The following is a 24,699-nucleotide window of genomic DNA, read 5'->3' on the forward strand; positions in this document are numbered from 1 at the left end:
CCGCCGCCGCCCGCCGCCGAGCTGCCGAGCTTGAAGGCGGCGGCGCGGGACGCGCTCCGCGCCGCGCAGGGGCGCGAGGACGCGGATACCGGGCCCCTCGCCCTCGAGAACGCGGCGCTCCGCGAGATGCTCCGCGAGAGACTGGCGCGGCAGCAGCGCGGCATCGCGGCTCCCGCGCCGGCGCCGCCGCCCGCGCCCTACGGCGTCCACCCCTACGGCAGCCACTACGCCGCGCCCTACGGCGGCTTCGCGCTCGACCCCTACGGCAACCCCATGCTCCCCTACGGCTTCACGCCGCCGCCCCAGTTCATGGCGCCGCCCCGCGGCGCGCCCATGCACGGCTACCCGGCGCCCTACGGCGGCCCGCCGGCGCCGCCGTCGGAGCCGACGGGCGAGGTCGCGCCGGAGCTCGGGTGGTCCGAGCTCCCGCTCGGCCGGTGGAAACGGACCCAGCTCAAGAAGCTCTGGGCCGACGGCGCCGGCATCGAGGACTGGGGGCGGTTCCGCGCGGACAACTTCGTCTTGTTCCACGCGTTCTCGCCCGAGGACCTGAAGCGGAAGTACGAGGAGATGGAGGGGCTCTCAGGCTAGGAGGCCTTCTAGGCAGCCAATTAATCCTAGCGGCCAGCTTCTTCAATAAGAAGCGGCGCGTCCAAAAACTAGGAGTCCGCCGGCGACTACTACTTCCCGGGGTCACGGTGGTTTCCCGGTTAATCGCTCATCCTCCGCGCCTACCGCCTAGAATGTTACAACTGCAGAAGGTCAAAGTCGTCCAGCTTGTTGTTGTACTTGGCGATGTGTCGTCGCTGGGACGCGTCGCCGGCCCAGGTGACGAAGTCCTCCATGGACCGCGTGACGAGGAACGCGGAGTCTGTGATGACCGTGGGCCCGACGCGGACGTCGCCGCGCTCGACGAAGGAAACGGCCTCCTTGACGGACTGGGCCATCTTGAGGCGGACGAGGATGACTGGCAGCCGGCGGCGGCAGAACGCCGAGACGGAGACCTTCTCGGCCTTCGCGAGGCCCGCGTCCGAGTCGACGAGGCCCATGGCGAAGAGCTTGCGGAGCAGGAGCTCGCTGAGCTCCTCGCGCTGCGCGTCGTCGGGCTTGAGGGCCTTGAGCTTGGCGACCATGGACGTCACCTGCCCGACCAAACGCGAGTACTTCACGTAGTCCTCGCGCTTCGTGACGTGGTACCGCCGCAGCACCTGGGCCTCGCGCAGCGTGTTGTCCGACTTCCACTGGAGAAAATCGACCTTCCGCAGCAGCTTCGACTCGTGGTGCTTGAGCTTCATCGTGTTGTTGCTCTCCGGGCGCGCGGCGACGGCGGCCTATCGCCGGTTCACACGGAGCGCGACGTGTAGCACGCGCTGCAGCGATGCGCGCGGGCACTTCCGGCGGCCGTTCGTGAACGATTGCAAGCGGTGCGGGCTCGCGGCGGGCAGCTCGCGGCGGTCGCTGTGCTCGTATATCGCTCAGCACATCGGGACGCTCGGACTGCTCGAGATGCCGCGGCCGGGGCTCTTGGCCTGCGCTGCGACTCGGGCGGCGCGTGCGCAGCGGCGCATTTTCCGACAGGGTCCACATCGTCGTCGCCACCGTTGCAGTCGCCAGTGCATTCGTCGCCGCCGCAGCGCGCCCGGGCAGCGACGCCCTGGCGGCGACGCGCCGCGCGCGCGGCAGCATTCGCGGGGGAAGCTCAGCCACATGCGTCACTTCGCTCCACCGAGCAGCGGTTAGTGACAGACGCTTACCGCTACCCTACGCCTTCGGTTGCACGCGGTACTCCTCCGGGACCTATGGACCAAAAAGTCGGCGCGCGGTGCTCAAAAGCGCGAACAACCCACCCGGTAGATCTCGGGCATCGAATTCCGCTTCACCCACCACGACATGCACTGCGAGCGGGCGTAGGAGTCGACGGACGCCGCGCGCCGGGAGCGCGCACCTTTTTGTAGGTGCCGAGCGTCTTCGCGCACTCGACGAGACCGCGGCGGCCCGCGTCCGCGTCCTGCGAGCGGATTTCTTCGCATCGCGCGCCGGCAGTCTGAAGCGCGCGCGCACCGCGGTGTCGGGCGCCTGCGCGCCGGCGGCGGCGAAGCACTCGAAGAACGCGTTCGCCTGCTTCGCGCAGCCCTTGGGCGCCAGCGGGAAGTAGTCCGGCAGGCGCGGCTGCTCCTCGTCGGACATTTGTAGCGCGCAGCGCAGCGCGTCGCAAGCGAGCGCGTCGCGTGCACGCTAGCGTTGCAACGAGCTCTGGCGGCGCGCCCACGCAGCGAGCAAGCACGCGGCTGAGTCGACGCGCAGAGAAGATGCAACGAGTGCATGGCCGGCTTGTTGAACCAGCAGGCCGTCTCGCGTCCGCGGACGAGATCAGATCTGCCGCGCGCGCGCGAGCGCGACGCGCTCGCACCCGCGTCGACGACTGCAAGCAGCGGTCTTAGTAAGACGGAGCAGGGAAGCGACACAGTGGGGACCCATCACAAAGCGACACAGAGCGACACAGTGGGGAAGCGACACAGTGGGGAAGCGACACGGTGGGGAAGCGACACAGTGGGGAAGTACAGGACAGAGCGGTGGACCGTGAGCCCCAATCCGAGCCCAAGGAGCGCATGAAATGATGAAGCGGCCAGTCCCAGAACTCGAAGACCGACACGACGACGGCGTGGGGCGCCGCGCGTCCGACGCCGACGAACTTGGAGAACAGCAGCACAGGGCGGGGAGCGCGTCGCCGCGTCGGCTCGAGCCGACGCGCGCGCGCGGAGAGAACATGGTGGCGGCGGCGAGGACGCGGTCGCGGGAAGGGGGGGAGTATGTACAGGTAGACAGCGCGGCAAGGCGCGACGAGCCTGCCGACGAGGCCAGCGCGCCCGGCGGAGCGCGGTCGCGAAGCCGCCGCTCAGCGGCCCGGGCGCAGCTTCGGGACGCCGCGCAGCTTGGCGGCCGGCGGCACCGCCGCGACGTCGCGGCGCTTCAGCCAAAGCGGACGTAGCACCCCGTGTCAACGTCCCAGATGTGCACCTCGCCGTCGTCGCCCGGCGGCGGCGGGTCCTCGTCGTCGTCGTCCGCGGGCAGGCGCGGCTTCGGGACGCCGCGCAGCTTGGCGGCCGGCGGCACCGCCGCGACGTCGCGGCGCTTCAGCCGCGCTTCGTCCGCCTCGTCGCGGTCGTGCTTCGCGTGGACGTGGCGACCCTCGTCCTCGTCGATGACCTCGCCGGGGGTCTCGGGCATCGCGGGGCGCGCGTCGGCCGCCTCCGTCGCGGCGGGCCAGGGGTCGAAGGCCGCCGTCTCGTCGGCGTCGGCCGCCTTCTCGTGCGTGTCGCGCGCCGCGGCGACGGCGTCCGATGGGAGGCGCGCCGCGGCGATGGCGTCCGCCGCGAACTGCTTGGCTTTGTTCGAGATGTCCGAGGATTGCTGCTGGCGCGGGCCCGCGACGGGCAGCCGCGGCCGGCCCGCCTGAATCACGTGGTTGCGCACGTCGGCGGCGTAGGTCGGCTCCGCGAGCGACTCCGCGACGGCCGTTACCTTGACCTCCATGTCCGGGAAGGCGACGGTATCCTCGTCGCCGTCGTCGTACTTGACGCGCGCCAAGTCCGGGCCGAGGCGCTCCACGATCTTGCCCGGGTACCACGTGTCGCCGTCGAAGAGCGTCTCGACGCGCGAGCCCGGCGGCGGCGCCGCGGGCGACTCCGCCGGCGACGCGAGCGCCCACCGCCACTGGCGCCCCGCGACGACGAACGACGGCGGCGACGACGCGAGCTCGAGCTTGACGCACCGCGTCTCGCCGGCGAGGAGCATCATCCAGGGCTCCGCCGACGTCCCGCACAGCAGGACGTCGAAGGGCACCTCGCCGCCCTCGAGCAGCTTGGCCCCCTCCGCCCCGTCGAGCACGCGCGTCGCCCCGAGCGCCTCGAGCTGCTCGAGCAAAGGGCCGCGCTCGCCCAAATCGCCGGTGATCCACACGCGTGGATAGCGGCGGGGGTCGAGCCTGTCGCCGACGGCGACGACGCAGCCGTCGGCGTGCTTCAGCGGCGCGATCTTGTCCGGCGGGACGATCTCGTAGTCGCCGTGCTCGCCGCGGCCCTTGGCGTCGAACTCGATGAACAAGGCGGCGCCGGCGTAGCAGACCTCGAACCGCTTCACGAAGCCGTTGCCCGGCCGCTCGTTGAAGATCTCGACGACCTCGCCCGCCGTGTACGTCGTGTCGGACACGAGGCAGACGACGACGAACTGGCCGACCTCGAGCTCGAGGTCCGGGACGATAACGGCGGGCGCGGCGGCCAGGTTGCCGGCCGCGGGCGACGTCGGCGCGACGTCGTCCTCGGACAGCATCCGGAAGTAGAGGCGGTACGCGGCCTGGCTGCTGTCGGAAAAGGTCGCTTTCGCCGGGCTCAGCGCTTCGAACTCGCCGGAGATCGTCTTTTGGCCCAGCTCGAGGCCGGGAATGAGCTTTCCGGCGACCTCCGGGGGTTCAAGCTTGCGGAGCCTGCTCTCAACGTCAAAGAAAGTCTTTTGGACTTTCGACGCCGCAGCATAGGTGACAATTGGCTCGCCGTTGTTGTGGCAGAGGCACAGCGGGTTGCTCCGTATCTGCGACGCCGAGTTTCCGGGACACGATGTTGTTGGTTTTGGACTTGTGGATTCTATGGGTCGCTTTCTTGTTCGCCGAACCCCAGGCGTTCCACAGGGCCTCGTCGTCGTCGGACGATCCGGCGTAGCGGTCGTCGCGATCGTCCCGCTTGATCTTCCGGTTGAGGCTTTTCTCCGCGCGCCGCTTGTCGGCGTCCTTCTCGATCTTCGCGAGGCGCGCGGCGTGGTCCGAGTCGGAGCCCGTGGAGCGCGACTCGCCCGTGGACGAGTTGTCGATGGTGATCTCGGTCTTGTTCTGCGTGGCCTGGAGCTGGGCCTGGAGCTGGGCCTGGGCCTGGGCCTGGGCGAGCTGCGCCTTGAGCGCCTCGATCTCCGCGTTCGGCCCCGGGGGCGTCTCCGTGGGCGGCTTGGGCACGGTCGTGGGCAGGGGCGGCGACGGGACCTGGGGCGTCGGCGGCGGCGTGCCGCTCGAGGGCGTCGTCTTGGGGGGCGCGCGCGGCGCGCCCTCGGGCGGCGGCGGCGCCGCGGCGCCCGCGGCGCCGAGGAGCCCGCCGAGCCCGGGCAGGTTCTGCACCTGGTTCTCGTCACCGACGATGTTCACGCCCATGCCGGACTGCGCCACCTTGACCTCGCCCATGATGTACGTCTTGCACTGATTGAACTTCCAAGCGTCGTCGTGCTTGGAGTTCAGGATCTTCATGATGTACCACTGGTGTTCGTCGGCGCGGTCGCCCGACACGAACGCGAGGCCTTCGAGCGACATGGAGATGTTGTCCGGGTTCGCGACGTAGCGGAGCATCAGCGACACGGAGGCGTGGACTTTGACGGCCATAATGATGTGTTTGGGTTTCAGAAAGCCTGTTTGAATGGCGCGATGCCTGAAATTTTGGCTGAAATTTTGACCGCTTCATTGTTTGATGTTGCCGTTTTCCCTTCGCTTGAAGTCCCAGAGGAGGACCACCTCGACGAAGCTTCCGGGCAGCAGGGAGGCCTCGGCCATCTGCGCGTCTCAGCAGGAGTGGCGGATTCACGCGGGCTCCGTCGATGTCCACCACCTCGTGAGATGCCACCTTTAGTGGTTCACTGTTTCCCTTCAGCATCACTGGCAGCTCCAACTCAGTCTCGACGCGTACGACGTCACCGGACGTCGTCCCGGAGCCGCGAGTCGGACGGCGCGCGGCTACCAGCGCGTACCCCCGAGCGTACAGCCGCGCGTCGTGCTCGCGTTTTTATACAACATCGGGCTGCGCGCGTTTTTGGGCCGACGGGCCGACGACGCGTCCGCGCCGCCGCGCGGTTCGAGCTTCGCGCGCGCAGCGCTCAGAACAGGCCGAACCAGCCCTTGGCGGCCTCCTTGCGCTCGTTCTTGATCTCGTCCTCGAGCGTATTGCGCTTCTGCTCGGCCGCGACGATGCGTTCGCGGTCGATCTTGTCTTGTTGACCTGGGCGCGGGGCGCGACGCGTCGCGAAGGAGCGAACGCGTCGCGAAGGAGCGAAGCGCGGACGAGGCGCGGGCGAGGCGCGCGGGCGCGAACGCGCGGAGGCGCGGGGGGCCGCGCGGCGGACGCGGGCGCGCGCCGAAGAGGTTCGAGAGCACGTTTTTCTTCTCCTCCTTGGACTGGACGACGAGGCTCACGTCGCCGGCGCGGACCTCGACGGCGCGCATGACGCGCTGCAGGCCGACGCCGCGCGTGGACCACATCTGGCCGCCGAACGTCGCGGAGGCCATCGCGATCGTGTCGCCGACCTTGACGCCGCCGATGGCCTCGGCGTTGCCGCCCTTGACGATCTCCTTGACGAAGACGTCGCCATTCGCGTCGTCGTCGAGGATGAGGCCGAGGGGCTTGGGGATCGTCACGGTGCGGTCCCCGCCGCCCGCCGCGCGGGCGGAGCGCTCGAAGTCCGTCAACCGGCCGGAGCTCTCACCGTTGAAGTTCTTGTTCGGCTGCCACGAGTGGACCGCGCTCGACGACGCGCGCACGGTCGTGCTCACTTTCGTGCTCACGAGGGCGCACCCCGTGGACAGGAAACCGACGAGCAGCGCGAGCTTCATTCTGACACGAGCTCTATAGCTTGAGCTGCCGTGGCGGCACCTTGGAGCCCGGCTCGATGTTGAGGCTCGTGGAGCCGTCGCCGCGCGGGCGCGGGCCGGACCTCATGGAAAATAGGATTACCCGGCGCTCAACGAACGCCGCCGAAGAATACCGCGTCCCGGAACAAGGAGGCGGCCGCTCCACGCCGCGCGGCGCTCCGCCGCGACGGACGGCGGCGATCGACGGCGCGGCGCTCCGCGCCGTCCGAGTCGGCCGGCGCGGCGCCGTCCGCGTCGTTCGGCGCGGCCGGCGCAGCGCTCCGCTGCGACGTCGCGCCGTCGATCGCCGCAGCGCGTCCTCGAGCGTGCCGACTCGTCCGCCTCCGACTCGTCCGCTGCTCGACTCGTCCTCGGCTTCGACGCGCTCGAGGCGCTCGAGGCGCTCGGCCTCGAGGCGCTCGGCCTCGCGGCGCTCGGCCCCGGCCGCGCGCGCGGCGGCCGTGAGGCGCTCGACCTCTGCGCGCCGCGCGTCCTCCTCCGCTGCGGCCGCCACGCGCGCCGCGCGGCCGCGCCGCGGCTCCAGGCGGTCCGCCGCGGCTGCGCCGCGCGCGTGCCTGCGTCGCGCCGGTGCTCGCGGAGCGTGCGCGGCGGCGGCGCACCGAGGCCGAGGCCGCGGACATCGAGCGCCGCTGCCGCGAGCGCGCCCGCGAGCAGAAGCGCGCCGCCGAGGAGCGCGCGGCGCGCGAGGCAGAAGCTGCCACCGAGCAGAAGCTGCCACGCGAGGCCGGCACGCAACATGTCGCCGCTCGACTCGTCCCGTGCGCCTTCGCGCCTCTTGCGCCTTCGCCTCCGGCCTTGGCCAGGCGGCAGCCAGCGAGTTTCGTGTCCATCGACGTGTCCATCGCGGCAGCTTCAGAGAGTGAAGGCAGTTTCGGCTTTGTTGTAGATACATGTTAACCCTTTTGGACGTCGTACGGTGTTTTTGGCAGCCTCTGCACGTCGCCTCCGCTCGGCGTAGAAGCCCTCGCGTCGCGGACCGAGGGGGCACCGGTGGCCCAAGACAGCCTCGCGTGACCCCCGTTGCCTACCAGGACGCCGCGCGTCGCGGCGCCGTCAATTTTTTCTTCGAGGGGGCCGCGTGGCAACTTGCGGGCCGTGTCCATCGACGAGAGGCGGTGTGCGAAACCGGCGCGGGATCCGGGACAACGGGGGCGCGGCCGAGGCGTCCCGCGCGTCGTCCATGTCACCTTGGACCACGACGGCGGGCGCCCGGCCGCTCCTTCGGAGCCGATCGCGGCCGGACGGGACCGGATCCCCGGGAGCCGCCGGGGCCCGGACGTTCCCGGGCGTCCCCCCCGCACGAGGGCCCGCCGCGGCGGGGCGTCGTCCGTCGAGCCCGTCTCGATGGCGACGGCCGTCGTCCCGTCGCGGCGCGAGGCGGGCGACGGGCGTCCGCGGGACCTTCGGGATCCTCCGGAGCCGTCCTCGGGCTCGTCCGGACTCGTCCGGGTGCCCGGGGCCTCGTGCCCGCCGCGACGGGGCGTCGTCCGTCGAGTCCGCCTCGATGGCGACGGCCGTCGTCCCGTCGCGGCGCGAGGCGGGCGACGGGCGTCCGCGGGACCTTCGGGATCCTCCGGAGCCGTCCTCGGACTCGTCCGGACTCGTCCGGACTCGTCCGGGGCCGTGCCTCCCGGCCGAGCCTCGCGGCCGATTCCCCGGTCGGCCCGACACCATCGTCGGGCGCCTGGTCGCTCCTTCGGAGCCGATCGCGGCCGGACGGGACCGGATCCCCGGGAGCCGTCGGAGCCCGGACGCTCCCGGGTGCACCCCCTGCACGAGGGCCCGCCTCGGCCTCGTCCGGCGGACTCGCGGGGAGCGACACTCTCCCCCCCGTCTCCTCCCTTCTCCACCATCGCTCGTTGGAAACACCCCACACAAAAACACATTCGCCCCGACATCAAACCCCACTCACGTAGGTAAAAGAGGCGATGCCGCGGATGGAGGACGAGGCGTCCCCCTTCCTCCGGGCCGAGGACCTCGAGGCGTCGCCGGCCCCGCCCGCCGCGAAGAAGAGCGCCTCCAAGGCGCCGCGCGTGCTCGTCGCCGGCGCGCTCGTGCTCGCGACCCTGGCGCTCGCGGGCTCGCGGTACCAGGACTCGCGGTCCACGTCCTCGAGCCTCCGCACCGTCGGCGCCGCGGCGCCCGCCGAGGAGAAGCAGATGGCCGCGGCGTCGTCGTCCGAGGAGGACGAGGACCCGCTCACGCTGTCGAAGCTGTCGTTCGGCTCGCCGCACGCCAAGAAGAACAAGGGCGGCGTCGTCGTCGCGGACGACAAGGGCGACGACGGCGACGGCGACGACGACGACGGCGACGACGGCGACGACGACGCCGACGACGAGACCGCCCCCCACTACTGCGACTACGACGACTTCCTCGTCAACCCGCCGACGAACTGCATCCCGCACGCGGGCGACGTCGGCGCGTGCGCCTCCCGGGTCCGCGAAAGCCCCGTCCCGCGGCGCCGACTTCACCCTGGGAACGATTCGAGAGGCAGGGACGGCGCGCGCGCGAACGTGAACGCCCTGTTGTCGTCGTCGTCGCTCACGAGGTCGACGACGCCCTCCATGGGCTGCCGACGCCGCTCCGGGCAGCCCTCGGCGCTCCGGGGAAGCGGTCTGCCCGGGATCGGGAGATCTCGGGGAGAGCTCACAAATCGCTCGAGGATTTGCTCAGAAATAACCCTTCGTCCTGGCAGGTGCGAGTGGTGCTCCATCAACTGCCTCGACGACGGCGACGACGACGGCAGCGACATGAAGGGCATCAAGCTCAAGACCTGCAAGTACTGCAAGCGCCACTGCGAGACGCCGGACAACACGGACGCGCCGACGTCCGCGCCGTCGGACCCGCCGACGACGTACGCGCCGACGACCGCGGCGCCGACGACGGCGGCGCCCTCGGGCAGCCACCCGCCGACGGAGGCGCCGACGTCGTCGCCGTCCTACACGCCGACCATGTCGCCGACGGTGCACCCGTCCCTGGCCCCCACGGCCGGGCCCACGGTCGTGCCGTCGCTCGCGCCGACGTCGACGCCGTCGTACCTGCCGACGGTCAACCCGACCTTCCCGCCGACGCCCCTGCCGACGACGACGCCGTCCTACGTGCCGTCGTCCGGGCCGACGCCCGTGCCGACGCCGAACCCCACGATCGTGCCCACGCCGATGCCCTCGCCCGAGTGCCCGGCGATGGAGTACGTCTACCGGCTCTGGCTCCTCGACGACGGCGGCGACGGCTGGGGCAACTGCGAGTACAGCGTCTACGCCGACAACGACGACGACTACGTCCTCGCCTCGGGCACGCTCGAGTCCGGCGAGTACGAGGTCATCTGGCTCTGCTTCACGGACGGCTGCTACACGGCCGAGGTCACGGACGACTGCAAGCACTCCTCGGAGATCTCGCTCCAGCTCGACGACGAGGAGGGCGGCAAGATGACCGTCGGCGCCGGCGTCACCTCCGACTTCTGCGTCTACGAGGGCACGTGGTACGACGCGCCCACGGCGTCGCCGTCGCGGCCCCCGACCTTCTACCCGACGGAGGAGCCCACGGCGCTGCCGTCGCCCAAGCCCACGCGCCGGCCGACCAAAATGCCCACCTCCGCGCCCTCGGAGATGCCCTCGAGCTACCCCACGGAGATGCCGACGCCGCGGCCGACGCGCCGGCCGACGAAGGTGCCGACCTCCGTGCCCTCCGAGGTCCCCTCGCCGCGCCCGACGTTCCGCCCGACCAAGGTGCCGAGCCCGGCGCGCACCGGCGCCCTTGGAAGACCTTCACACTTCGACTTTTACGGTGCCGGCGAGAGACGCGGACTTCGACGGAGAGAGACGCGGACTTCGCGAGACACTGGAACACTTGGAGAGAGGCAAGATCTTCACACTTTGACTCTACGGCGCGACTGAGAGAGACGGAGTTCGAGAGAGACGGAAGACTCACAGACCAGAGAGAGACGAAAAACTTAAAACTCCGAGAAAACTCACAACCACCCGCATAGGCTCCGACGCTCTACCCGTCGGAGGCGCCGACGGCCGTGCCGTCGACGGTGCCCTCGGGCATGCCCGTGCCGGCGCCGTCCGGCCTGCCGAGCCCCGTGCCCACGACGTACACGCCGACGTCCGCGCCGTCGGGCGCGCCCGAGCCGGCGCCGACGGCCGTCCCGAGCCCGCTCCCGACGCGCCGGCCCACGAAGATTCCCACGTCCTACCCGACGACCTATCCGTCGGAGCTACCGACCGCGGCGCCGTCCATCTACCCGACGCCGGAGCCCACGTACGCGCCGACGTCGCTGCCGTCCGAGGTCCCGACGCTCCTGCCGTCGCAGACGCCCTCGACGCTGCCGTCCATCGTGCCCAGCGTGCTCCCCTCGTCCATCCCGAGCCACGGGCCGACGGTGCTGCCGTCGTCGATCCCGTCGCTCGTCCCGTCGACGTCGCCGTCCAGCGAGCCGACGGCGACGCCGACCATGTACCCCACCTTCCTGCCGACGACGGAGCCCAGCGCCATGCCGACGCCGCTGCCGTCGCTGGACTGCCCCGGCGACGGCTACGTCTACAAGTTCCAGCTCTGGGACGCGGGCGGCGACGGCTGGGGCGACTGCGTCTTCTCCATCACGAACTCGTCGAGCCGCTTCTCCGAGAAGCAGACCGTCATCGAGGGCGGCATGGAGTCCGGCGCCTACGCCCAGTACTGGCAGTGCATGCAGGACGGCTGCTACGAGCTCGAGGTCACGTCGTCGTGCAAGCACGCGGGCGAGATCTCCATGGACATCTCGGACCGCTACAAGGAGAACCTCGAGTGCGAGGAGGCGCCCTGCGCGGACACGTTCTGCGTCTACGGCGGCCACTACTACGACGCGCCGACGCTGTCGCCGACGCTGCCGCCGACGTTCTACCCGACGGCGACGCCGAGCGAGCTGCCCACGTCCAAGCCCACGGAGATTCCCACGCCGCGGCCGACGCGCCGCCCGACGAAGATCCCGACGCCCGTGCCGTCCGTGCCGCCGACGTCCGCGCCGACCTACGAGCCGTCCGCGCTGCCGACGTCGAAGCCGACGCGCCGCCCGACGAAGATCCCCACCGCGGCGCCCTCCGCGGCGCCGAGCCCCAAGCCGACGCGCCGCCCGACGAACCTGCCGTCGCCCGCGCCCACGTCGAGCGTGCCCAGCGAGTACCCGAGCGCGTACCCGACGTCGCCGCCGAGCTACGCGCCCTCGAGCTACCCCTCGGAGGTCCCCAGCGCGCTCCCCGTGCCGGCGCCGACCGAGGAGCCCTCCGTGCAGCCCACGCCGGAGCCCAGCGGCATGCCCACGGCGGCGCCGAGCTACCCGCCGACGTTCTTGCCCACCGCGCACCCGTCGTTCCCGCCGTCGGCGACGCCGTCGACGCTGCCGTCGAATTGCCCCACGTCCTACCCCACGGAGGGCCCGTCGATCATTCCGTCGACCTACCCGTCGGAGGCGCCGACCTCCTACCCGTCGACCTACCCGACGTCGCTGCCCAGCGACCCGCCGAGCCTCGCGCCGACGGAGGTGCCGACCATGGCGCCGACGCCGCTGCCCTCGACGCTCCCGTCGCTCGTGCCGTCGCCGAGCCCGTCGTTCCCGCCGTCCGCGGCGCCGACGAACACGCCGACGAACCCGCCGTCGCCCGGGCCGACCTTCCCGCCGTCGACGGCGCCGACGGGCTCGCCGACGGCGCCGCCGTCCGCGGACCCCAGCGCGCTGCCGACGATCATGCCGAGCCCGAGCCCGTCCATCACCTGCCCCGACGGCAAGAGCCTGTACCGCCTCTGGATGTACGACGCCGGCGGCGACGGCTGGGGCGCGTGCCAGTACTCGATCACGAACAGCACCTACGACTTCACCGAGGCGACCGTCGTCATGTCGGGCACAGTGAAGACAAAAGAGCGAAATTCCAAACTTCAAAGCCTCATATCTCGGCCGTTTTCCACTCGTTTCGGCTGATTTTTGGACGAGCGATCATCTCTCGGAACGGTCTCGAAGCGTGGATGCTTGGTTTGGGACGCGCGCGCGCGAAACACTGACGTTGAATCACCCTTGTCCTGCCCAGGTCGGGCAAGCTCGACTCGGGCTACGTCTCGGACCAGTACTTCTGCATGGAGAACGGCTGCTACCAGATCGAGGTCACGGACTCGTGCACGCTGCCCGGCGAGATCTCGCTCCAGGTCGAGGACAGCGAGGGCGAGTACCTCGAGTGCATCGAGGCGCCGTGCTCCGACCACTTCTGCATGTATGACGGCCACTACTACGACGCGCCGACGCTGTCGCCGACGCTGCCGCCGACCTTCTACCCCACGGAGACGCCCTCGGAGCTGCCGACGCCCATCCCGGCGCCGGACCCGACGCCCGAGCCCAGCGTGACGCCCACGGGCTTCCCGTCCGCGGCGCCCGAGCCCGTGCCGACGGCGCTGCCGACGACGATCCCCACCGGGTACCCCACGGGCGCCCCCGTGCCGCACCCGACGCAGATCCCGACGACCATGCCGTCCGCGGCGCCCACGAAGATCCCCGAGCCCCAGCCGACGGACGCGCCTTTCCCGGCGCCGACGCTCCGGCCGACGGCCGAGCCCTCCAAGGCGCCCGTGCCCATCCCGACGTCCGGCCCGACCCTCGAGCCGTCGCCGGAGCCGTCCTTCGTGCCCACGGAGTCGCCGAGCTTCCTGCCCAGCATCGCTCCGACATCGCAGCCGTCCTACGTCCCGTCGTCGGGGCCGACGATCAACCCGACGCTCATGCCGACGCCCGACCCGACGGTCATGCCGTCCAAGATCCCGACGACGTACCCGTCCAAGGTCCCCACGGACGCGCCCACGGTCCACCCGTCCAAGGTGCCGACCATGACGCCCTCGTCGAAGCCCTCCGTGGCGCCGACGGACGGGCCGACGGCGCAGCCGTCGCCCGCGCCGTCCGGCCTCCCGTCGTCGCTGCCGTCCATGGCGCCGACGATGGTGCCCACGGACCACCCGTCGGCGCGCCCGTCCATCTCCTGCGCCGACGGCATGTCGCTCTACCGCCTCTGGATGTACGACGCGGGCGGCGACGGCTGGGGCGCGTGCCAGTACTCGATCACGAACTCGACGACGACGTTCGACGAGGAGGAGGTCGTCCTCTCCGGCTCCCTGGACACGGGCTACGTCTTCGACGAGTGGATCTGCATGCAGGACGGCTGCTACGAGCTCCAGGTCACCGACGACTGCTCCCACTCCGGCGAGATCTCCATGGAGATCTCCGACAAGCGCGGCGAGAAGCTCTACTGCGAGGACGCGCCCTGCGAGGAGAACTTCTGCATGTACAACGGCAAATACTACGACGCGCCGACGCTGTCGCCGTCCCTGCCGCCCACGCTCTACCCCACCGAGGCGCCGTCCTACACGCCGACGTCGACGCCGTCGGGCCTGCCCGTGCCGCTCCCGACGTCCGCGCCGACGGCCGTGCCCGTGCCGGAGCCCACGTACCGGCCCACGGCCCAGCCCTACCCGGCGCCCTCGGGCCTGCCCACGAGCCTGCCCACGGGCGTGCCGGCCCCGCTGCCCACCTACAGCCCCACGGAGGTCCCGAGCCCGCGGCCGACCCGTCGGAGACCGGAGTCGCGACTTTTTTCTTTTGCGCGCGGAGAGAACGCAGAGAGCCCTTGAGAGCAATTCGGAGAGCCTTTCAATTCGGAGAGCCTTTCGAGCAATTCAGAGAGCCTTTCTGAGCAACTCAGAGAGCGCTTTCTGAGCAACTCCGAGCGCTTTCTGAGCAACTCCGAGAGCCTTGTGTGCCTCTGCCGCGACTCGAGCGCCGCGCGCGCCGATCTCGCCGCCCGGAAACCCGGAGAACGCGGCAGCCGTAACACCGCGTCCCATCGCAGGCCGGCCCACGAAGCTTCCCACCTCGACGCCGACGACGATGCCCTACCCGGCGCCGACGATCGCGCCGAGCGAGATCCCGACGTCCAAGCCCACGTACGTGCCCACGCCGTACCCGAGCGCGCCGCCGACGGCGTACCCGTCGCCCAAGCCCACCGTGTTCCCGACGTCGAGCCCCACGTACATGCCGTCCGTGCCGCCGACGTCCGGCCCGTCCGAGTCGCCGACGTCCGCGCCGACGGCGGAGCCGACCAAGGAGCCCACGATGATCCCGACGTCGGAACCTACGATCTACCCGTCGACGCTGCCGTCCGCGGCGCCGTCGAGCCAGCCGACGCCGCTGCCCAGCGGCATGCCCACGAACCCGCCGTCCGCGGCGCCGACGGCGCTGCCGAGCGAGCCGCCGACGGGCATGCCGTCGCCCTATCCGACGTTCCTCCCGTCGTCCGAGCCCAGCGTGCCGCCGACGAGCAAGCCGTCGATCCCGCCGTCCGACGCGCCGACGCGCGTGCCGACGACGCTGCCGTCGCCCGAGCCCACGGAGAAGCCGAGCGCCCTGCCGACGTCGCGGCCGTCGCTCGTGCCCGTGCCCGAGCCGTCCGCGGCGCCGACGTTCGCGCCGTCGATCTCGTGCCCCGACGGCGAGTCCGTCTACCGCCTCTGGTTCATGGACTCGGGCGGCGACGGCTGGGGCACCTGCGACATGGTGCTCTACAACACGACGGGCTCCGTCATCCTCTCCGGCACGCTGTCGAGCGGCTACTCCTACGACGAGTGGGTCTGCATCGAGGACGGCACGTACGAGCTCGACGTCGCGTCGTCGTGCGAGGACGACAGCGTCTCGGAGATCTCCTTCAAGATGGTGGGCAAGGACGACTCGACGCTCTCGTGCGAGGAGGCGCCCTGCGAGGAGAGCCTCGCGCTCTACGAGGGCACGTACTACGACGCGCCCACGGTGTCGCCCTCGAGGCCGCCGACGCTCTACCCGACGCCGCGGCCGTCCGACGCGCCGAGCCCCGCGCCGACGGGCGTGCCCGTGCCCGCGCCGACGACCGTCCCCACGGAGCCGCCGACGCCCGAGCCCACGGAGGAGCCCTCCGCGCTGCCCATCTCCGCGCCGTCGGCGCTGCCGACGCCGAAGCCCTCGGAGAAGCCCAGCGCCGCTCCCACGAGCTTCCCGTCCGTGCCGCCGACGAGCCTGCCGTCGACGGTGCCCATGCCGCTGCCGACGACAAGACCGACGGCGGCGCCCATCCCGCTGCCGACGCAGGAGCCCTCGTCGGCGAAGCCGTCGAGCGCGCCTTCGGACAAGCCGACGCTCTCGCCGAGCCAGTGCCCCACGTCCAAGCCCACGGCCATGCCCCAGGCCGAGGCGCTGCAGATCTCGCCCACGTCCATGCCCCAGGCGTCCATCGTGCTCTCCGCGCCGACGTACACGCCGACGGCCGCCGCGGGCGACCCCACGCGGGCGCCCAGCGCGCTCCCCGGAGAGACGCGCAAACCCACCAGCGAAGGCCACGGCAGCATGCGCGTCGCGGCGTCCGACGTCGGTCGGTACTTCGGTCGGAACTTCAACCAAAAACGGCACCTTCATGTTGAATTTCAGCATCTTCATGTTGAAAGTCACATCTTGATATTGAAGTTCACATTGATGTTGACGTCCAACGCGCGCGCGCGGAACGCGCTGGATCTGACCCCGTCGCGCTTCGCAGGCCGGGACCTCCTCCGCCCCCCTGGGACGGCAACGGTGCTCCGACGTCGGAGCCCATCGCGTCGCCCACGGTCCGCGGCCGCGCGGGATCCAAAACTTCAAACCGAGGTGTTCGCGCGCGGTGACGATTTTGGTTTTTGGACGAGCCGTCGTCGCGCTGCGGTCCCCGGCGAGCGAGCGCGTCGCGCCAGCGAGCGCGTCGCGTCGCGCCGGCGAGCGAGCGCGTCGCCGCGGCGACCCGGGCGACCCGGAACGGAGACCGCGGCGCGATACGAGGCTTTGCCTCGCGCGCGGCGGCTCCGGCGGCTACCGTGCGCGCTCCTTCGGGATGTCGGCGCGGGATGCCTCGTCCGGGACGTCCGGCGAGCGAGCGCGTCGCGCTTGCTCGTCCGCGGGCGGATCCGAAGATCGCGATTCGCCTCGGAAATCTTCGTCGCGCGCGTTCTCTCACCTCGCGTTTCTTTCGCAGGTTTCGCCGACTGCGTCCTCGAAGACGCGAAAGCCGACGTCCGAGGGCCATGGATCCATGCCTGGACCTCCCCCGCCACCGCCCCCGGAGGACGATGACGTTTCCGCTACGACGGCCGCGCAGGACGACGACGTGTTCCTGGCTACGGAGACGCCCAAGCCGACGAGCCAAGGGACACGGAACGCTCCGGGACCGCCTCCCACCGCCGCCCCCGCCGACCGGCCAGCCGACGGAGGCGCCCTAGAGCACGCCGACCGAAAAAACCCCACCCCCACGGTCGACGCCCCCCAAAACTTACGCCGCGCTCGCGGTCCGCGCCCCGGACACCGAGCGCGCACGCCTTCTCCCCGGCGCTTTCTAATCACACCCTTTTGCACTCGTAATATACATCCTTTTTCGTCCTTTTGGCAGCCTTTTTGGCAGCCTTTTTGGCAGCCTTTTTGGCGTCCGCGGTGCCGCCTACGCGCGCTGGCGCTGTTGTTCGCAGCCGCGGCGTCGCGGCTGCGTCGGCGCGAGGCGGCGCTGCGGCGTCGACGCGACGGCGGCGGCGCGAAGCGGTGCGACGCGCGCGCGCGGACGACGCGGCGCCGCGAGCTCGCGCGCGCCGCGACGGACAGCGACGTGCCCGCAGCTCGCGGCGTAGCACGACCGCGACGCGCAGCTCGCGCGGGACGCGGACCTCGAGGCGGCGCGGCGCGACCGCGAAGCGCAGCTCGCGGCGTGACCGTCGCGGGCCTCGCATCGAGGCGGAGCGGCGCCACCCAAACCCGAGGGGAGCTCGAGCTCGCCGCAGAGCAAGCACCGACAGCTCCGCGCCCGCACGACCGCCCGCGCCGTGCGCCGCGCGCCGCGCCGACAGCTCGACCGGCGCCGACTGCTCCGCGCGGCGCGACCGCTTCGAGCGGTCCGACAGCACCGCACTTCGCGCCGCATCGCGTCGCGCGCCGCCGGACAACAGGCGCGATGGCCTGGGGCTCCGGCGCGGGCGACGAGAACTTGGCGGACGTCGTCTTCGACTTCGAGCCCTTCATCGCCGACATCCTGCCGGCCCTCAACGCGACGGGCCACCACCAGTCCGCGGCCGCGCGCAAGGCCGCCATCGACAAGGCCTCGGTGTCCGCGCCGGAGGGCATGTCGCGCCAGAAGCTCGACGAGAAGCGCGGCGCCGGCGTCCCGACAGGTCGCCCGCGCCGTCGATGTCGTCCGTGATAGGTACCGCACGATCGTCTGCCGCCACTGGCTCCGCGGCCTCTGCATGAAGGGCGAGACCTGCGAGTTCTTGCACCAATACGACATGTCGCGCATGCCCGTGTGCCGCTGGGGCGACCAGTGCAAGGTCAAGGACTGCCCCTACAAGCACGTCAACGAGGCGGACCAGCCCCAGTGCGTCTTCTACCAGCAGGGCTTCTGCGAGTTCCGGCGCGCGTCACTCTTTCGCCGTCGCGCGAGTCGTTGCCGTAGGCATCCACGGCACGCAGTGCAAGTACCGCCACTACAAGCAGGCGCCCGACAAGCGCCCGCTCATCGCGGACTTCTCCCTCGGCATCCGCCAGGACGGCCGCGGCTTCGCGGAGGCCACCGCGGCGCGCCGGAGGCCCGACAAACCCGGGCCCCGGCCGGCGTACTAAGTCCGCTTAGAAGCCCTGGCCTTCGATAGGCGAGAGTCGCTTGTACACAGCGCCAAACTGCGGAGATTACCCGGCTTGCGGGGTCAGCACGCGGCTAGAGGTGATCGCACGGCGCCGTCGGCGCGCCGGTCGCGCTCCGCTACGCGCGGCGGCGCCACCTTTCCAGGGCGTCCTCGAGGTCGCCGCCGGGCTCGAGGTAGCCCGTGGCCGCGAGCTGCTCGCGCGCGAGCGACTCCTATTTCACGCGCATCCGGTGCCTGGCGCCCTTGAACCAGTAGTTGACCTGCGTCGCGTCGAGGCCCGTCTTCACCATGAGCTGCTCCTTCTCCTGCCGCGTCGGGTACGGGTTGTCGAAGTGCGTGCTGAGCCACTCCTTGAGGATCGACACCGCGTCCGGGGTGTGCTGGTGGCTCGGCTTTAGATTGGGGCCGGCTCGGACGCGGCACTCTTTCCCCCTTCTCCTCTCGTTCTTGAACCAGTGGTTGACCTGCGCCGCGTCGAGGCCCGTCTTCGCCATGAGTTGCTCCTTCTCCTGCCGCGTCGGGTACGGGTTGTCGAAGTGCGTGCTGAGCCACTCCTTGAGGATCGACACCACGTCCGGGGGAAACGGGTGATGGCTCGGTTTTAGATCGGGGCGTCGCAGATCCTGATCCAGAGCTGCGATGTCTTTCGCGAGCTGTCTGCACTCGGCGAGATGCTCAGCCCTCTTCTTGTTGTTTCGCTCGCGAAGCGCCTCGACCGACGTCAGGAGGTCCGTCACGCTGTCCTCGCAGCTGCTAATGTGTGCTTGGATGAGTTCGAGCTTGCCCTTGAACGAGTTGAGCTCATCGAAGGCAACCGTTCCGTCGGCCTCGTATTTCACGCACACGAGGAGCCCGGCGACGCCCGGCGACCGCCTCGGCGTCGCCTGCGCGCGGCAGTCCGGGCAGAGCCACGCGGCGCCCGGCGCCGGGAACTCGCGGAGGCCGACGCACTCGAGGTGGAACCAGCTCCGCCCGGAGCCGCACGCGTCCCGCCGGTCGCACTGGACCATGCGCCCGCCGCCGTCGCCGCCGCAGACGCAGTAGCCCCCCGAGTCCTCGGAGACCTCGTCGCCGTCGCCCGGGAGGCCCGCCTCGCCGTAGTCGCGGCGGCCGGGCCGAGTGGGTCCCCACAAGAGGCGCACGTTCTTCTGGACGCGCGCGCGGCCCGCGTCGTCGAGCGCGGCGCCGTAGAGCGCGCGGCCGGCGCGCACCGTCGCGCGACGATGCGCCGCGCAGCGCCGCCTTGAGCGCCGCGAGCGGCGGCGCGCCCGCCGACGACAACCGCGCGTTATAAGCTTGCCGCGCGACGCGCGTCGCGGCGAGATTTGATGCGCTGATCCGAGGGCGTCACCAGCGGCCGTGGCGCATGTTCGGTCTCAGCAGGCCCCCAGACTCCATGCTCCGGGCTGCTGCCCTGGTTAACGTTGACCTTCAATGCCGCATAAACGCGGCATCACTGAAGCCGCAAGCTTGCAGAGCGCGGCCACGATCGCAAGTTGATCCTCGATAAAGCGACGCGCACGACGTGCAAGCTGCTGCGCGCGCCCCCCAAAACACCCCCCGTGCATCGATGACGTCGCCACACATCCTAAGCAAAGTCCTGCTGCTTTTGGCGCTGTCCGCGCCGGCGTTTATCGACGCGTTCAGCGCTTCCGCGATGTCGCACCGCCGACGAGCCGCCGGCGCGCGGTCCATGTACCCCCAGACGTCCGGGGCCTACCCCGGAGACACGCCGCGGGCTGCCGGTGCCCTGAGCGCCTGGGACGCCGTCGGCCGGCTCCACCGGCGACGAGCCGCCGGCGCGCTGTCGATGTACCCGCAGTCGGCCTCCGCGGCCTACCCCGGGGACACGGCGCGGGGCGCCGGGGCCGCCATGAGCGCCTGGGACGCCGCGGCGCCCGTCGGTCTCCTGCATCCGGAGACCATCGCCCATTTGGTCGACTCGTTCGGCAAGGAGGTCTTCGAGAGCGACCCCGTCATGCGCGACTTCCTCGCGGACTTCGACCTGGGCGGGCCCATGTTCGCCATGAAACACCTCTCCAACTCGCACGTCACGAGCCGCCTCGTCGCCATGACGGCCTCGCTGAGATGAGGCGCCGCGACCTCGAAAACCGCCCGCCCTGTGCCCCCCGGGCGCCGCCGCCGCCTCGCGCGCGGAGCCCTTCGCCCCTGTGTGTCCCTCGTCGTCGATGTGCCCACAGCCACCACAGGTCCTTCGCAGTAAGGATTTTGTTCGCTTATTTGTCGATCGCAACGTCCCCGCGGGAGCGACTCGGATCGTTATCTGTGGTCGGCTGTCGGCGCGCGCGTGCCACTCGCGGACGCTCTCCCGCAGCTCGCGTACCTCGGGCAGGGCGGCTCCCGGCGGCGTTCGTCCCGCCGGCCCGCGCCCGGATCTGGAAGTCCGGCCGCGGCGGCCGGGCGCGCACCGCGCGGTGGCCAGGGCGCGACTAGTACGGGACGACGTCGCTGCGTCTGCACAAGCCAGCCGCGGGACTGCTGGAGGCGCCGTCCGGGACGGCTCCATCCCGAGGCTTCCGCTAGGCTTCACTGGGCGAATCGCAACATCGATGTTGCTGTCTCCAAAACTTCCTGGCAAGTCCGCCTGGGGGCGCCACAGCTTTAGCAGGTCGGCCGCAGACTTTAGCGTCTCGCAGCACTAAGTGAGCACTCAGAGTCATATCACTCAGTCAGGTTGTGGCACCGCTTGTTCGAATGCCTTCAGCATGTCGTGGGACGGCTGTGCGCGCGAGGAATTCGCGCGCGACATTGTCTGCGCGTCGTCCTAAGCCTTCAAAGACGCGCATGATATGATCCCCGAAACTGAGCGTGTATGAGGGGGTTGCGGGTGGGGCGAAGGTGTGCGCGCGCCCTCCCAAGGGTATGCAACGCGCTCGTCGGCCACGTGCGCTCGTGCGCCTCTCGAGATTTGAACGCGCGCGCGTCCGTCGAAAACGCAGCGGTGCACGCGTCTGCGGTTCCAGCATCGTTTGTAGACTATATTAGGCCGTGCGGAGCGCTTCTACTCTCTCTGGGAGCGCTCATAGACCGCAAGCAAGTCCTTGCCTCGGCCTACAAGCGAGATTCAGCATGAAAGTACCCGCGCTGCCGCGCTGTCCGCCGCGTCGGGCGTGCCCCGGGGCCACGGGGGGGTGGTTCTGAGGGCCGAGGGGGGTCCTTGGGGGCTCCCCGAAGATCCAAACTATGTCAAACGGAGTCGATGGCCGCGTGTAAAGGTCGTTTTACGGGGACGGCTATGGTGGGCTCGGCTTCGAAACACCAAAATCTCTCCTTCGTGCGGGTTCTGGACGCGACCGAGCTAGTCCTGGTGGTCGTAGAGGTCCGTGTGGACGCTCGAGGCCTCGGCGAGGTCGCTCACGTCGTGGGAGCTCCTCGCGGGCCGTCCGAACGTCTGCGCCGACCGAGTCGTCCGCGGGTCCCGTGGGCAAGTAGGTGGCTGGACAGCGCCTCTCGGTCAGAAGCTGCGCGGCGTGCCACGCGCTCGGCGGCACGCCCGCGTGCGATCGTGTACCGCGCGCTGGTCGAGAGCTTCTTCGCGTCAGTCGCCGGGAAATCGTCTCGCGCGCTGAGAAAGTCGGGCGCGCGCGCGCGTAGAGTTGACAGAGCGCTGGAGCGTCGGGAGGCGCCCCTCCAGGGCCGCGGCGGCCGCGTGTCGCCGTATTTCAGCACGCTGCCGCGATTACTCGTAGGACTTGCAGTACCGACGGCGGAGCTGTCGACGCCTGAGCTGTCTACGGCGCTTTCGGGTGCGCTCGAAGGCTAAGATACGTGGTTTTGGCCAGGGATGACCACTCGCGTCGTCGCGCGCGGCGGGCCGCCGTGCGAATTTCAATCGACGCGCCCTGGCGCCGGCCCGGGTGTCGCTTTATGCCCCCGGGTCGACGCAGCGACGTTGGGTCTATGTTTCAAAAACAGCGACGATCTTCGTTCGCGCCGCGCGCGCGCGGGGTCGTCGAGCCACATTTCGAGAGGAAGCCGCGCTCCGTTCGCGGTTCTTAGACCACTCGACGACGCGTCTCGTCGCGCTTCGAGTTCGTTCCTATGGCAGCTCGCCCCCCGGCGGCGACTGAAATTCGCCCGTAACGACGTCGGTGCATGCTGAATCTCGCTTGTACCAAGGACGGCCTGAGCGCGGCGCGCGGCGCGCAGGGCGCGCTCAACGACGAGTCCATCGAGTGCTTCGGCGGCCAGGAGACGCTCGTCGAGCTACGCGAGGAGCGGTCCCGCGGTCCGGCGCGCGTCCGCGGCCGCGCGGCCGCCCCAGGCAACGATGACGTCCTCGTCGAGGTCGCGCAAGCGGGCGCTCTCGGAGTCGGAGCCGGCCTCCGCGAGCTACGCGAGGAGCGGTCCCGCGGTCCGGCGCGCGTCCGCGGCCGCGCGGCCGCCCCAGGCAACGATGACGTCCTCGTCGAGGTCGCGCAAGCGGGCGCTCGTCGCGCTCGTCGCGCTGGCGGTCCTCGGGAGGACCGCGCACGCGGACTCCTTGCCGACGGCGGCGCCGTCGACGGCGGCGCCTTCGACGGCGGCGCCTTCGACGGCGGCGCCGTCGACGCTCCTGCCGACGCCACTGCCGTCGCCTTTTCCGACGACGGCCACTCCGTCGCCGCGGCCTAGCGTGCCACCGACGACCTCGACCGCTCCGTCCTCGGCGCCGAGCGCGAGCCCGTCGCCCGCACCGAGCAGCGCGCCGTACGAATCGAACCATCGAAGCCTGGCCTCCGGGTCTGGGCCGACGGCGTCCCCCGTTCCTTCGCCGCGGCGCGCGCCTTACATCCTTCACCGCAGGTCCGTCGTCCCGACCGCGGCGCCTATGCCCGCGCCGACGCGCGGCCCGACGCCGCTCCCGACGGCGCTCCCGAGCGGCCGGCCGTCGCCGGCGCCGACGCCCGTGCCCGAGCCCGTGCCGAGCTGTGTGGAAATCAACCAGTGAGCTGGGACGTCGGGGCCAAACTTCAGAAATCTCTAGCTCGGTCAAATCGAAGTCGATTCGGCTGATTTTTTGGACGAATCGATTGCTCTCGTCGAGTTCTCGAAGCACAGCGAAATAGTCTGGTCCAAACCGTTCGATTACGCGCACATTGAAGTCGGATTCAAGATTTGATTTCCACACAGGTGCCGAGCGCGGCGCCGACGTTGCCGCCGACCTTCCATCCGACGGCGGTCTGCGGCGAGGACGTGCTCGACGCGTGGGCCCTCGCGACGTCCTTCGAGGACGGCTGGGGCGAGTGGTCCGGCGGCGAGACGTACGACTCGTCCGACGGCTGGTCCTGCGACGGCTTCGACCGCTGCTGGAGCCGGGCCCGCGAGTCCAACGCCGACGGCGACGCGACGGGCGCGACGGCGCCGTCCGACGGCTCCTGGTGGGCCTTCGTGGAGAGCAGCAACGACGGCTGGCAGTCGGCGGACCCGGACGACTCGCACCCGAGCAAGCGCTTCATCCTGCGGTCGCCGCCCTTCCCCGCGAGCCTCGGCGACGGCTCGGGCCTGCTCTGGCCGCCGAGCTGCGAGCTCGCGCTCGCCTTCGACTACGCCATGTACGGCGCGGACGTCGGCGAATTGAGCCTCGTCGCCACGGGCTGCTTCGACGACGACGCCGCGGACTGCAGCGACTGCTTCGACGCGGCGGCCTGCGCGCTGACCTGCGGCGCCTGCGGCGACGCCGACGCGGAGACGACGCTCTGGTCCGCGTCGGGCGACCAGGGCGACGCGTGGTTCTCGACGCTCGTGGAGGTGCCGACCTGTGCCGGAAACAGCCAGTGGTTTGGGACGTCCCGACCAAACTTCAAACCTCTCTCTAGCTCGGTCAAATCGAAGTCGATTCGGCTGATTTTTGGACGAATCGATTGCTCTCGTCGAGTTCTCGAAGCAGAGCGAAAGAGTCTGAAACCGTTCGATTACGTTGAAGTCGGCTTGAAGATTTGATTTCCACGCAGGTCCCGACGGGCACGGCGACGCTCGAGTTCGTCGCGGTGACGGGCGCGGGCGCGCTGAGCGACTTCGCCCTCGACTTCGTGCGCCTCGCGCCGTCGCCGTCGCCCGCGCCGACGGCGACGGCCTACCCGACCGCGGGGCCGTCGCCGACGCCGACGCCGGCGCCGTCGGCGTCGCCGACGGCGCCGCCGTCCGCCGCGCCGACGCCCCTGCCCGAGCCCGCGCCGTCGCCGGCGCCGTCCTTCAACCCGTCGCCGGCGCCGTCGCTGCGGCCCTCGCCGGCGCCGTCCGCGTCGCCGTCGCCCGCGCCGTCGGCCGCGCCGATCCCCGCGCCGTCGCCGTCGCCGACCCACGCGCCGACGCCCGCGCCGACGATG

General features: G+C 70.7%; 5 protein-coding genes across 5 annotated transcripts in view; 2 read left to right on the forward strand and 3 right to left on the reverse strand.

Annotated features, from left to right (window-relative positions):
* The window catches only part of AURANDRAFT_65802 (hypothetical protein), a gene marked incomplete at both ends in the record, with an annotated part of 6,961 nt that extends 6,370 nt beyond the window's left edge, over window positions 1–591 (forward strand). The window contains one exon of the mRNA XM_009040820.1: window positions 70–591. Within this exon, the coding sequence (XP_009039068.1) occupies window positions 70–591 (522 nt within the window). The remainder of the gene's footprint in view (window positions 1–69) is intronic.
* Window positions 592–746: 155 nt separating this feature from the next.
* AURANDRAFT_29530 (hypothetical protein) lies at window positions 747–1,295 on the reverse strand (the record flags this gene model as incomplete). Its single annotated transcript, XM_009040945.1, has 1 exon — window positions 747–1,295. One exon carries the CDS (start codon window positions 1,293–1,295, stop codon window positions 747–749), a length of 549 nt encoding a protein of 182 aa, XP_009039193.1.
* A 4,523-nt stretch (window positions 1,296–5,818) lies between these two features.
* Window positions 5,819–6,640, reverse strand: AURANDRAFT_72034 (expressed protein; the record flags this gene model as incomplete). Its single annotated transcript, XM_009040944.1, has 2 exons — window positions 5,819–6,029; window positions 6,154–6,640. The coding sequence occupies 2 exons, from the start codon at window positions 6,638–6,640 to the stop codon at window positions 5,908–5,910; spliced, it is 609 nt and encodes a 202-aa protein (XP_009039192.1).
* Window positions 6,641–12,975: 6,335 nt separating this feature from the next.
* On the reverse strand, window positions 12,976–15,898 carry AURANDRAFT_29819 (hypothetical protein; the record flags this gene model as incomplete). The annotated part of the gene is made up of 4 exons (XM_009040943.1): window positions 12,976–13,344; window positions 14,074–14,160; window positions 15,059–15,166; window positions 15,530–15,898. The coding sequence occupies 4 exons, from the start codon at window positions 15,896–15,898 to the stop codon at window positions 12,976–12,978; spliced, it is 933 nt and encodes a 310-aa protein (XP_009039191.1).
* Window positions 15,899–19,940: 4,042 nt separating this feature from the next.
* On the forward strand, window positions 19,941–20,462 carry AURANDRAFT_65806 (hypothetical protein; the record flags this gene model as incomplete). Its single annotated transcript, XM_009040821.1, has 1 exon — window positions 19,941–20,462. The coding sequence occupies one exon, from the start codon at window positions 19,941–19,943 to the stop codon at window positions 20,460–20,462; it is 522 nt and encodes a 173-aa protein (XP_009039069.1).
* Between the last annotated feature and the right edge of the window lie 4,237 nt (window positions 20,463–24,699).

The sequence above is a fragment of the Aureococcus anophagefferens genome (genome assembly GCF_000186865.1).
Source record: "Aureococcus anophagefferens unplaced genomic scaffold AURANscaffold_17, whole genome shotgun sequence".
NCBI classification, from domain to species: Eukaryota; class Pelagophyceae; order Pelagomonadales; family Pelagomonadaceae; genus Aureococcus; species Aureococcus anophagefferens.